Consider the following 14,485-nt stretch of genomic DNA (forward strand, 5'->3'; position numbering starts at 1 on the left):
GTTCGCAAATCAAGACTGACTATCCAAGCAACGAAACAACTTCACATCGTTTTACCCTATGAACCATCAATTACTAGCACCAATACTGATAATTTGATCCTGCCAGCCCTAATTTCTGCAGTTGTTATCTGTTTTGTAAATTAGCTGGATTTGCTCTGACATGCATGCGTAACAAATCTTCTAGGGCAGGGGTGACAAACTGCCGACCCGCAGGCCAGTTGCATCATATTAAGGCTGCGCCCACCCCAGTTCCAACAATGCAAAAAAAGTCGTGATACGTCAAGATGGACACCCATGTTCTAGGGCAGGGGTAGGCAACCGTGGCTCTTTTATGACTCGTGGACTTCAACTCCCAGAATTCCTGAGCCAGCCATGCTGAGGGGAAAGGGAGAGGTTTCCAAGCTGAGCCATGCTGACTCAGGAATTCTGGGAGTTGAAGTCCACGAGTCATGAAGGAGCCAAAGCTCCCCCATGCTGGCTCAGGAATTCTGGGAGTTGAAGTCCACAAATCATAAAAGAGCCAAGGTTGCCTACCCCTGTTCTAGGGCAACTGATTTAGCCATCCAGTTGATTGCAACATGTAAACCTTACATAGTATATTTCAGTAAGTACAAGTAGTCCTTGATTTACAACCATATAATAATAATAATAATAATAATAATAATAATAATAATAATAATAATAATAATAATAATAATAAAAAAACATCCACATCTGCCTATCCCAGGTCCTTGGGAAGGACTCGATAGGTAGACAAAATGTCAAATCCAGTCTGAACATCTGGCTGACTGTGCGATGATCCATAATAATAATAATAATAATAATAATAATAATAATAATAATAATAATAATAATAATAATAATAATAATAATAATAATAATAATAATAAAGTTGGAAGGGACCTTGGAGGTCATCTGGTCCAACCCCCAATTTGTTTGGTAACCATCTGAAGTTACAACAGTAGTGGAAAAAAAGTGATTTGCAACTGGTCCTCGCACTTATGACCATTCCAGCGTCCTCATGGTCACAGGTTCAAAATTTAGGCATCTGGCAACATGTAGTTATTGCAGTTGCCGTGTCCCATTTGTAACTTTCTCAGTTGGCTTCTGACCAGCAAAGACCATGGGGAAGCCAGGTTCACTTAACAACCAGGTTACTAACTTAATTTCAATGATTCACTTAACAACTGTGGCAAGACAGCTCGTGAAATGGGAGAAAACTCACTTAAGGAATGTTTCGCTTAGCAACAGAAATTTGGGGCTCCGTTGTGGCCGTCAGCGGAGGACTCCCTGCATTCACCCAGCCCCTAAGGCAGACAATGGTCTCTCAGAAAATGAAAACCGCTTTAAGTGGATATGCCCAGTTGGGATAGCAATTGAAGCAAAATGATTTTTTTTTTAAAAAAAAATGTTAGAACTAACCTTGTGGAATAGTGATCTAAAAATCCAGGCCCAACATTGTACGATACGTTGAGATTTCCTTTCCAACTCTTGTCTGGAGCTGCAGAACCACCCATGAATCTGGAAAAACAAAAAAAAACCTTCTTTGTCTTTATTCACGTTTTTTGACAACTTTTTATCTCCCATCCTGATAACGTTTTTTTTAAAAAAAAAAATAGCTGTCCTCCCAAGCCTTGGGAAGATAGGACATTTTGTGGAACTCAGACTGACTGATTGTGCGTGCAGTTTATCCAGACGCTTAGATTCTTTCCGTTGCTTTTTATTTTTATTTATTTCGTTTTATCCCGCCTTCAAGGGGTGCGATGGCTCAGTGGTTAGAGACGCTGAGCTTGTCAGTTGGGAAGCTGACAGCTCAGGTTTGAGACCTGGGTGTTGTGCAACAGAGTGAGCTCCCCGTTACTTGCCCCAGTTCCTGTCCACCTAACAGTTTGAAAGCACGCAAATGCAAGTAGATAAATAGGTACCACTTCGGTGGGAATGTAACCACGTTCTGTGAGCCTCGGCATACAATTATGCTAGCCACGTGACCGTGAAAACGTCTTTGTGGACAACGTTGGCTCCCTCTGATAAGAAACAGAGATGAGCACTGTCCCTAGAGTCAGACACAACTGGACAGGGAAAACCTCTACTCTCTATATCCTGCCTTTATTCTTTTTTACAAATAACACAAGGCAATGAACATATCCAACACAATTTCTCTCCACAACAACAACCCTATGATGTGAGGTGAGTTGGGCTAAGCTAAAATAAGATAGGATAGGATAGGATAGGATAGGATAAGATAAGATAAGATAGGATAGGATAGGATAGGATAGGATAGGATAGGATAGGATAGGATAACCTTTATTGTCATTTTTTAACTGTGGGCACAACGGCACACATCAAAAATGAAATTTAGTTGCCCGCTCTCATCTCAAAGTGAAACAGATGCAGGACGCACACCTAAAACATACTATGTACAGCATATGTATAGACCCACACCCCTACATATACATAACAAATAAATATTAAACACTGTCCATCTTGAATATATAATGGAAGGAGGAAGCTTGAGAGTTCACAGGGTTAATGCTGTATGGAATGAAACTATGGCTGAATCTGGATGTTCTGCTACGGATACCACGAAGCCTCCTCCCAGAAGGTAACAAGGAAAACAGGCCGTGAAGAGGAAGGGTAGTGTCCCAGATAATCTTGCGGACACTGCTCAAGCAGCACTTCTGTGCCATGTCCTGGATGGGAGGGAGGGAACTGCCAATGATCTTTTCGGCCATCTTCACCACTCTCTGCACCGCCTTCCTGTCTGAAGCAGTGATGCTTCCAAACCAGACTGTGATGCTGTATGATAGGATCATCCCCCTGTAGAATCGAGAGCATTCTACAGGGGGCCCAAAGTAGTTGGCCCAAAGTCATCTTTTCCAGTTTGGCAGCCTGGCCCAGCACAAGGGTGTGTGTGTGAGTGGCAGGCACATGCATGCATACAGAATTCTACTTATGTGAGCAGTGAGCATGTGCAACCTCCACTTGTGCGAATGGAGCTTCATGCATGAGCACCCTACGCTCGCATGAGTGCAGATTCATGCGCGAGCACAAGCACCCTCCGCTCAAGTGCGCTCCTAGAGCTTCATGTGTGTGTCCTTGCCCATCTCTCCCGCGGTCTGGTTTTGAACAGGTCTCGGACCGGTAGTGGGTCGCAACCTGGAGATTGGGGACCCGGGACTAGAACTCACAGTCTCTCACTTTCAAGTCTACCTTAACCACTGGACCAAACTGACTCTGTTTTAAATATATGCTGCCCAGAGTATTTCTGGAGTCTAGTGACTACTAAAGCTAATCAATCAATCAATCAACCAATCAATCAGTGGTTTATATCCCAACAACAACCCTGTGAATTGTCTCACTTACAGTGTTTCCCTGAAAATAAGATCGGGTCTTATATTAATTTCTGCTCCAAAAGATGCATTAGGGCTTATTTTCTGGTTAGGTCTTATTTTCAGGGAAATACGGTACTAAATGCATCTGTCTAGTTCAGGGGTAGGCAACCTTGGCTCTTTTAGTACTCGTGGACTTCAACTCCCAGAATTCCTGAGCCAGCACGACTCAGCTTGGAAACCTCTCCCTTTCCCCTCAGCATGGCTGGCTCAGGAATTCTGGGAGTTGAAGTCCACGAGTCATAAAAGAGCCAAGGTTGCCTACCCCTGGCCTAGCTGATGATCTTAACTTGGGCTTATTTTTGGGGTGGGGCTTATATTACAAGCATCCTGAAAAATCATGCTAGGGCTTATTTTCCAGTTGGGTCTTATTTTGGGGGAAACACAGTAGCAACAGAAATTTGGGGCTCAATTATGGTTGTAAGTCGAGGACTACCTGTTGAGAATGAGTGACTGTTCCAAAGTCATTTCCATGCCTTAGGGAAGACTAGAACTCACGGTTTCTTGTCCAGCACCCTTGACCATTACACCAAACCCACCTCCTGGCTGGGTGAGCTTTCAGCCCTTTAAAGCAGGGGTAGTCAACCTTGGCTCTTTTATGACTCGTGGACTTCAACTCCCAGAATTCCTGACTCAGGAATTCTGGGAGTTGAAGTCCACGAGTCATAAAAGAGCCAAGGTTGACTACCCCTGCTTTAAAGTGAGCCAGGTCAAGAAACAGGCATGGATTTTCAAAATCCATGGATTTTCCAGTTCACGTTAAGTCTCGAACATAATTTAATATGTATACCTTAATAAAACCTCAGCATCGTGGTAACTAATGGGGTGTACTGGAATGGTGGGGATTCCCACCCCATCACTAACGTCAAGTCTGAACATGTATTCTGAAAAAAAAAATCAATAAAAGTTTGAGATCAGTAGGATATGAACACGTGCAATCAGGGTTAGCAGTACTTAGTCCTCCATTGGCAATCATTGGCTGGATGAGGAATTCTGGGAGCTGACGTCCACAAAGTCTTAAAGTTTCCAAGGTTGAGGACCCCTGCTCTACAGCAGGGCTTTTCAACCTTTTCACCCATTGTACCACTTTTAGGATATGGCAATATCCGAGTACCACCAGTCGCCTAGCAAGGTGTCAAAAACATGATGACCAAAAAAAAAGAAAAGGAAAAAAGTGATAAAGTACAGGTAGTCCTTGACTTACAACAGTTCGCTTAGTGACTGTTTGAAGTTACAATGGCACTGAAAAAAGTGCCCCCCAAGCCACAGCCGAGCAAGACACCTGCCTGCCCACCCAGCGGCACTCTTCCTCCTGTCCGAGGTTTTCATTGTTGTGAGCATTTCTGTTGAGGATTGGCAGTGGGGGTGGGGTGGGGGGTGTTTGGTTTTTATTCCCCTCATCTGCTGGGTGGTTGCAGCAGGTTTTGGTCACTTCACATGACCCTGGGACACTGTGACCGTCATAAATATGAATCCGTTGCCAAGCATCTGAATGTAAATCACAAGACCCTGGAGAGGCTGCAACATTCCAGCTGATCGGCACTTATTTTGGGCTCAGCAAAAGCGTCAGGATCAGTGCTGCTTTCCAGCTGGAGCCTGGTGCTGATCCTGGCGCTTCCGCTGAGCCCTGACAGTACCGAAGGAGCACTGATCCTGGTGCTTCTGCTGAGCCCTGACAGCCCTGCAGCTCCAGCCATCTCTCACTCAGGCTTGTGCGGTGCTGCCACCGGTTCAGCTCATTCCCCTCCCCTGCTACCACTTTTCTAGGATGGTCGCGTACCACCTGCCAGGTGCCAATGTACCACAGGTGGTACCCGTACCACTGGTTGAAAAGCCCTGCTCTACAGGACCTATTTTAAAGAGTATGTTCACATTTTTTTCAAAGAACTTAGAGAGTATCTTCCAGCTTCATCTGAAGTGATCAAAAGTTGTAACTGACCACTATTACAGGTAGTCCTCAACATACAACAGCTCATTTAGTGACCATCGAAGTTACAACAGCACTGAAGAAAAAGGGAATTAGGACCGTTTTTCACATTTAGGACCGTTGCAGCATCCCCATGGTCACATGATCAAAATTCAGATGCCTGGCAACTAGTTCATATTTACGATGGTTGCATGATCGAAGCCAGATTTACTGCAGCAGTTCCCTTAACAATTGTGGCGAGAAAACTCATAAAATGGGGCCCAACTCACTTAACAACTATTTCACTTAGCAACAGAAATGTTGGGCTCAGTTGTGGCCGTAAGTCAAGGACTGCCTGTGTATGGAAAGCAAACGTTACATCAACAAGCTCTGATCTTTCCTTCCCAAAGGGAGTGTCATATGTGGGCCTATGGACACTGACCTTTGGCTGGATAGCCTGGCGTGAGAGGATCTCCTGCGCCATTTAGATTTAACACATTTCCACGCTGAACTCCTTGTCCAGGAAGATTCCAGCCCTCTGGGTAGGGTTTGACCCCAGGCGCACAATAATCTGCAGGATCAGAGTAAAGGATAATTCCTTTCGCTCCTGCCAAGATGGCATTTTTAACCTGCAGAAAAATCAACTGTTAAGAAGCAAAACGCTCTTGCGTTCCCTTGAGTTTCGGGAGTAGCGTGAATGGGATTAAGAGGACGCCAAGGGTTGGTGTGCATGAATTGGAGGGCTTCCCGTATTTACCCCCCCAAAAAATAGCTCATGCCCTGATTGTCATGGGTCTAGACTACTATAAGACACTCTACACGGGGTTGCCTTTGAAACTTCAATTAATCCAGAACATAGCAACCCGGTTGTTGGTGAATATTTGCCAGCACGTCCTCAGATTGGGTGTTAACTATCTCTAGATCAGAGGTAGGCAACCATGGCTCTTTTATGACCCGTGGACTTCAACTCACAGAATTCCTGAGCCAGCATGGCTCAGCTTGGAAACCTCTCCCTTTCCCCTCAGCATGGCTGGCTCAGGAATTCTGGGAGTTGAAGTCCACGAGTCATAAAAGAGCCAAGGTTGCCTACCCCTGCCCTAGATTCACAGTGTTCTCTTGCGAATGCCTTTGCACAAATCCATTTTGAAGCCTAATTTTGCCCATTCCTCTAATCTGGACTACTCCAATGCATTCAATAGGACCACAAATGGCCAACTTGTGCTGTAAGAGGAAATCAAGAAAAGAGATGAAATATAGTTGGGTTCTTAGGCCAGAGCTCTCTCTCTCTCTCTCTCTCTCTCTCTCTCTCTCTCTCTCTCTCTCTCTCTCTCTCTCTCTCTCTCTCTCTCTCTCCCTCTAGTCTCTCCCCCTCTCCCTGTCCCTCTCCATCTCTCCCTTCCTCTTCCTTTCTCCCTCCCTCCCTCCCCTCTCTCTCCCTCTCCCTCCCTCTCCCTATCCCTCTCTCCCTCTCTCCTCCTTTCCCTCCAGTCCATTCCTCCCTCTCCCTCTCCTTCTCCCTTTCCCTCTCTTTTCCTCCCTTCCTCTCCCTCTCTCCCTCCCTCTCCTTCTCCTTTTTCCCTCCCTCCCTCCCTCCTTCCCTCTCCTCCTCCCTTTCCTTCTCTTTTCCTCCCTCCCTCTCCCTCTGTGTGTTTCTGTGCATGTATAGCAGGAAAACCTGGTAGAAGCTGAGCTGACATCCACAAATAAGAAATTCAGGTGAGGTTCGGTGTGCTCATACAGGCAGCCCAACTACCAACTGGTAATCAGAATAGCATTAGTCTGGACTACGTGCTAAACCAATGTCTTGAGAATAATTTGCCTCTACTACAGCTTAACATAATGGCTTGGCTCCCATGACTTGTAAAACGCCAGCTGAATTCTCACCAAACATTCCGCCACAAATGAGTGAGCTATTTTTGAGGATTGCACCATACATATTTTCAAAAATACCATGTTGAATTAATTAAATGGATCACTTTGGATCGTTTTCTTTTTTTGAAAACATGTGCAGTATTTAAGCAACGCCCTACTAAAGACACTAAAATATTTCTCTTGGTGGTATCGTCACTGAGAAAACCATGAAGATGCTGATAACTTACTTTGTTTCCTCTGAATATTTTTCCATATCGAGCAATTAGAATCTTTCCTGTGCAGTTTATTCCCATTTCTCTCTCTAACTTGAAAAAATCTTCTGTGCGTCCATAATTGACATACACCAGATCGGCCTTTTTAGGATGGAAACAAAAACAACATTTTGGGGGGCTTAATTTTATTTAATTTACTACTACACATGGAATCTATTTCACTTATACAGAGAACTGTATCATAACTGCAAATATCCCCATAAACGCCCATTTGATTCCTCCTATCTCATTTTTTTGGTTGAAATGATTTATTAAAAGTTGGCAATATGGCAAAGCAAACATCTTTATTTACAGAACATTTAAGCAGTCTCCATAGACACACTTAGAAAGTAACAACAGAATGTTGAGTGTTGTGTGGTCTCCTGAGATGACTCATCTTCAGAGAAAGATGATGACTTATCTTCATTAATCCCAGATGGTTTTAATGACCCTGAGAGTGTTAATGCCTGGCTAAATGCAAATAGTATAAATCCTTTCCATTCCCCACTGGTTAGTTAGAACTGAAGAAGCTTCTTAGATGAGAAGTGAAATGTCTCCAAGAAAAGTCAAGAAAGACCAGTCACCATTTTGAAAGCACATTTGAAACAACCATGGATGACCAAGAACCTCCACAGAGGTCTCATCTTCATCAACCAAGGTTGAAGATGAAAACTATCAAATGCTGAGAACAAGCACCAAAACACACAAACTAGGGAGAATTCATGGTTCTTTTTAGGGGCAGGCACAAATCTGCCAGATGCCAGCTGCAAAGTCACAATCAAAAATCCACTTTTTGTACGTGTGGACAAAGTCACTACACCTACAACACGAGGAGGGCTTTGATTGCAATGCTTCACCTTCCATTTTTCAGATGTTGATGCGTCCCCTAACACAGGGGTCTGCAACCTTGACAACTTTAAAACTTGTGAACTTCAACTCCCAGAATTCTGGGATCTGAAGTCCACAAGTCTTAAGGTTGTCAAGGCTGCAGACCCAGCCCTAACAGATGCTGCTGGAAGAAATAATCCCACCAATACACAGCAGCTACTTTTCCAGATTCCAGTCCATATTCTTTGGTATACCCTAAAGCCTTAGATGTATCCCAAATTCAAAGTCAAATATCAAAAGGCTGAAAGGCTGAAAAGGAAGGGAGAGTCTAGACCAGGGGTGGGCAACCTTGGCTCTTTACAACTTGTGGACTTCAACTCCCAGACAAGTCGAATACCACTTTACAATGCCATGGTAAGGCCACACTTGGAATACTGCATCCAGTTTTGGTCACCACAATGTAAAAAAGATGTTGAGACTCTAGAAAGAGTACAGAGAAGAGCAACAAAGATGATAGGGGACTGGAGGCTAAAACATATAAGGAACGGCTGCTGGAATTGGGTATGTCTAGTTTAATGAAGAGAAGGACGAGGGGTGACATGATAGCAGTGTTCCAATATCTCAGGGGCTGCCACAAAGAAGAGGGAGTCAAGCTATTCTCCAAAGTGCTGAAGGCGGGACAAGAAGCAATGGATGGAAACTAACCAAGGAGAGAAGCAACCTAGAACTAAGGAGAAACTTCCTGACAGTTAGAACAATTAACCAGTGGAACAACCTGCCTCCAGAAGCAGTGAATGCTCCAACACTGGAAGTTTTTAAGAAGAGACTGGGCAGCCATTTGTCTGAAATGGTATAGGGTTTCCTGCCTGAGCAGGGGGTTGGACTAGATGACCTCCAAGGTCCCTTCCAACTTTATTATTATTATTTGTTATTTGTTATCATTACCGTATCAAATTCATTTTTATATTAAATATTAAATAAATGTTATCAAATCCTTACCAGTGGCTCACCCTGTGCTGAAAAAGCATTATAAGGTGGCAGCACTCCAGAAATATTTGCATAGCCTTCAGGCGGGGGCTCAAACAATGATGTGTTGAAAATCTATTCACAAAGGAAAAAGACAGAAGAAGTTTCATTAGAAAGCTGAAATGACAGGTTGCAGACTTGGCAGGCTCCTAGAATTACAATTCTTTTGAAGGTTCCTATTTTGATTTTCAAATTTCACACAGAAATGTAGCCCTCATAGACATCTGCTCAGAAGGGATGAAGTCAGAAGACATATCCGCAATTCAATCAGATTTACTTTCCAATTGGTTATAACTGCCATGTATCATCAGATATATGGATCCATATATCCATATCTATCTCTTTGTCTCTATATCTATCTATCTATCTATCTATCTATCTATCTATCTATCTATCTATCTATCTATCTATCTATCTATCTATCTCTATCTAACTACCTATCTACCTATCTACCTACCTATCTATCTGTCTGTCTGTCTGTCTGTCTGTCTATCTCCATATCCATATCCATTTATCTTTATCTCTATCTCTATCTCTATCTCTATCTCTATCTCTATCTCTATCTCTATCTCTATCTCTATCTCTATCTCTATCTATCTATCTATCTATCTATCTATCTATCTATCTATCTATCTGTCTGTTTATCTATCTATCTATCTATCTATCTATCTATCTATCTATCTATCTATCTATCTATCTATCTATCTATCTATCTATCTATCTATCTATCTATATTCAAATTTCACACAGAAATGTAGCCCTCATAGACCTCTGCTCAGAAGTGATGAAGTCAGAAGACATATCCACAATTCAATCAGATTTACTTTCCAATTGGTTATAACTGCCATGTAAAAGATTTAGAAGGGTGCTTCTCCTTTTTGCTGAAATATCAGAATTACCATCATTTAAAAAAAATAGCCATAGGTCAAATCTTTTTACTCTTTATCTTTTTTTTTCTTCAGGTGGACATTCATTACCGGTGAAAAGCAAACATCAATAAAAATTATTATTATGTTTGAAAATTCCTCGTGTTTAAAGTTTCCTGTATTTTTTTTTAAAAAAATGATTCCGCTAATGTTTACATTTGTCATTTTTATCTGCACAAAGGCCTTTCTCAGACTTACATTCTCCAGACATAAGTGATAACAACTCTCAGAAGTGAAGTGGGCCATGTCCCAGGATTCCATTGGCCATGCTGTTTGGGAATTCTGGGAGTTGTAGGCCCACCCACCTAGTTGTAGGCCCTCCTCATCTTGAGGGCATCTGTTTGGGGAAACTTCTATCTCTGAAGTGCTCCTGAAGTAAGGCTCAACTTCTTTTTTTATATATAATCTTTTTATTCATTTTCCCCATACAAACAATAATAATTTTTCAACCAACGTGCTGCCTGAGTTTACATATGCTAATACATATTTAATTCCTAATCCTTTTTTCTTTCCCCTAGCCCAGAGGTAGGCAACCTTGGCTCTTTTATGACTCGTGGACTTCAACTCCCAGAATTCCTGAGCCAGCCATGCTGAGGGGAAATGGAGAGGTTTCCAAGCTGAGCTATGCTGGCTCAGGAATTCTGGGAGTTGAAGTCCACGAGTCATAAAAGAGCCAAGGGTGCCTATCCCTGCCCTGTTGTTGTTGTTGTTAATTGCGAAGTCGTGTCCGACCCATCGGACTGAGGAATTCTGGGAGTTCTGGCTGAGGAATTCTGGGAGTTGAAGTCCATAAGTCATAAAAGGGCCAAGTTTGAAGACCCCTGTTCTAGAGGAATCTTAGGTGTTGCTGCCCCACAGACTTCCACCTAGTTTTTCCCTTGGGGGCTCCCTCAGAGAAAAAGGCACAACCTGCTTGCTGTACCTCTTTCCCGCCATCATCAGTAATGGAGACATAGTTGGGAGAGCTTTGATTTGGGTAAGAAAGGAGGACGTCGTAGTGAACCAATTCTGCTGTGTCCAAGCCGAACGCCTTCCACTGAGTCTGGATCTGCCTAGCCAACCGGAGGTTCTGCTCTGTTCCGGCCACATGTGGGAATCTGGTGAAGGAGCTAGAAAAAGGAAAAGCCATCTCAGGGTGAAAGCACAGAAGATCACATCATCCCAGGTCACTGCAACCGTCATACATATGAGTCAGTTGCCAAGTGTCTGAATTTTGATGACGTAACCATGGAGATGCTGCAATAGCTGTTAATGTGAAAAATTGGTCATAAATCACTTTTTTCAGTGATCTAACTTTGAACAGTCACTAAACGAACTGTTGTGAGGAACTACATGTATTTGTATATGTATACAGTAATGTATGTGTATATGTATGTGTATATGTGTGTGTATGTGCGTGTGTGTATGTAAGTTGTCAACATAATAACCATTATATATACACTCTATCTCTATCTGTATATGTATATGTGTATGTATGTATGTATGTATGTATGCATGTATGTATGTATGTATGTATGTATCTATCTATCTATCTATCTATCTCTATCTCTATCTCTATCTCTATCTCTATCTCTATCTCTATCTCTATCTCTATCTCTATCTTATCTGTTGGGTGGAGCACCCGGTCTACCAAATATAAATCAGTCTGTTCTGCATTTTGCTCCAATCTAGGAGCATGTTTTACAGGGAGACATCACATACTGTGAACACTATAAATTCAAAATTTTGTGGCTGACCAAGAGTTAGTGGGAGACTAGTAAAGCTATTTCAAGCTCTGATGAGAGCTAAAGAGCTTGAAATAGCTATACTAGTCTCCCACTAACTCTTGGTCAGCCACAAAATTTTGAATATCTATCTATCTATATATTTATCTCTATCTATCTATCTATCTATCTATCTATCTATCTATCTATCTATCTATCTATCTATCTATCTATCTATCTATCTGTCTCAGGCAAAGTATGTCTGTGTGTATATATGAATGCATGATCAGCCCACCCTAGATTGTTTTCCAAAACCTATATAATAATAATAATAACAACAACAACAACAATAACAGCTGTAGGTGGTCGAAAGGGCAGACTTACTGTAGAAAGCCCTGGATATTTTCTGCCTTCATTTCTGAAAAAAGTTGTCTTCTTACACTTACAAAGACCTCGCTGGTGCCATGTGGCCCAATTAAGGTTTTCACCAACCAACCTGCAAAAAAAGAACAAGAGGATAAATCTTTTATTCCTTCCCAATAATTAACAGAGTGGAAGGGACTAGTCCAACCCCCTTCTACACCCTTCTTATAACCCAAAATCAATCATGTCAACTAAAAGAGACATGTAGACAAGATGTGATGCAATCAGTCAATCAATCAACTTTTTATTACAGTCACGGACCAGAATTAAAAAATAAAACTTTAAATAAATAAAACAGGACAGGACATAGTAGCAAGTGAGATCATAGATGAGCAACCTAATTTAGAGACAGTACAGTGGAATTTACCCTACATTCAAAGATCATATTGATCGCACAGTGACAGCTATACATAAAAGAGATCAGAATCTCCCAGGTATTATAGCAGGTAGGGAGTTATAAAATAAGTCCGTGAATCCTTGTAGAAGGTACAATATAACAGAACACAAGCTGTGGTTTTAATGGTCCCTTGTCCACAGGGGCACAATCTCAGCACATCTGGGACTTTTTTGTATCAGCCCTGAAGGACTGCTGTAGGGAGAGCATTACAACATGCTCGAGTTAGTGCTCTCTGAAATTTAAGAGAGAAGCGGTGCAATTCTTGGTAATCCTGCAAAAGCTGCTACTTTACGCTAAAAGCAGAAAATATTTGCTGTCTAGGAATGGTAAGAGGGATACTTGATGATTGGAGCATTAGAATAGAATAGAATAGAATAGAATAGAATAGAATAGAATAGAATAGAATAGAATAGAATAGAATAGAATTCATTATTGGCCAAGTGTGACCAGACAAACAAGGAATTTGTCTTCAGTGCATAAGCTCTCAGCATACATACAAGCAACAAGTTGACCTTATGATCATACTCATAAAATACAATCATCATAAGTCATAAGATACAACACTCAGTGATAGTCATAAGATTATGTTTTCTTTTAACAGAGAATTTGGGGGAAAGAGCCACTTTGTTCTAGTGATTAAACGCATCAGGCTAGAAAGCTGGTGAATTCTAGTCCTACCTTAGCCGTGAAGCCAGCTGGGTGACTTTGGGCCAATCACCAGGAGGATGTGAGTTCTAGTCCCACTTTAGCCATGAAAGCCAGCTGGGTGACTTTGGGCCAATCCCTCTCTCTCAGTTCAACCCACCTTCCAGGGTTGTTGTGGGGAAAATAGGTAGAAGTAGTATTATACAGTATATGTTCCATGCCTTCGGCTATTTGTCAAAATAACAAAGACAGGATACAAACAAGCAAATAACATGCCAGTGCAAATTGCATTGCATTTCTGTCACCAGGATTGCAACAGATGTGATTCCACCGATGTGGAACAAAATTGCAGCAAAGAAATAATTGCAGAATGTTTTGCTACTGGAGTCTGGCTGGGGCGAAGTGAGTAACAGCATCGTGAGGGCGTCTTTTTTAATAAAGGAGTAAAGTTTCTCTTGATTAGATTGCAACATCTGGAAAATTTATTTGCTGGGGAAGAAGGACAAGGAAGTGGCATCTCCGAGAATTATTTCAGGAGGGAAAAGAAACTGGTAAGACTTAATTTATCATTTGCTTTGGCTTATTTTGGTCAGAGAGTTCAGCTCACCTTGGCAGGAAAGAGACACTTTGCAAACTCTTTGGAGAAACTACATACAGCTTACTATGTGCTCAACTCAGCTCTAACTCAAACAGATTATTTGTTTACAGCTATTTCTTTCTCTCTCCTTTTCTTGTTTATACATCAAGGAAGCGATATGGACCTGCAGAAGAAATTCAGTGGTGAAAAAAGCAAGGTTCTACATTTAGGCAAGAAAAACCAAATGTACAGGTACAGTATAGGGGGTACCTTGCTCAATAGTAGTAACTGTGAGAGGGACCTCGGAGTCCTAGTGGACAATCACCTAAATATGAGCCAGCAGTGTGCTGCAGCTGCCAAAAAAGCCTACACAGTGCTAGGCTGCATTAACAGATCATGTGAAGTATTAATACCACTTTACAATGCCTTGGTAAGGCCACACTTGGAATACTGCATCCAGTTTTGGTCACCACGATGTAAGAAAGAAGTTGAGACTCTAGAAAGAGTACAGAGAAGAGCAACAAAGATGATCAGGGGACTGG

The 14,485-nt window shown here is 42.1% G+C and overlaps 1 protein-coding gene across 1 annotated transcript in view; it reads right to left on the reverse strand.

Moving 5' to 3' along the window:
* LOC107295568 (N-acetylated-alpha-linked acidic dipeptidase 2) overlaps positions 1-14,485 on the reverse strand; it is a 50,049-nt gene that overhangs the window by 18,383 nt on the left and 17,181 nt on the right. The window contains exons 2-8 of the mRNA XM_015824880.1: positions 12,286-12,397; positions 11,121-11,307; positions 9,246-9,347; positions 7,395-7,520; positions 5,738-5,924; positions 4,180-4,273; positions 1,423-1,521 (exon numbers count right to left, since the gene is read on the reverse strand). Coding sequence (XP_015680366.1) covers positions 1,423-1,521; positions 4,180-4,273; positions 5,738-5,924; positions 7,395-7,520; positions 9,246-9,347; positions 11,121-11,307; positions 12,286-12,397 — 907 coding nt within the window. The remainder of the gene's footprint in view (positions 1-1,422; positions 1,522-4,179; positions 4,274-5,737; positions 5,925-7,394; positions 7,521-9,245; positions 9,348-11,120; positions 11,308-12,285; positions 12,398-14,485) is intronic.

This window comes from Protobothrops mucrosquamatus, unplaced genomic scaffold (assembly GCF_001527695.2).
Source record: "Protobothrops mucrosquamatus isolate PMUCROS unplaced genomic scaffold, P.Mucros_1.0 scaffold2405, whole genome shotgun sequence".
Taxonomy (NCBI): Eukaryota; Metazoa; Chordata; class Lepidosauria; order Squamata; family Viperidae; genus Protobothrops; species Protobothrops mucrosquamatus.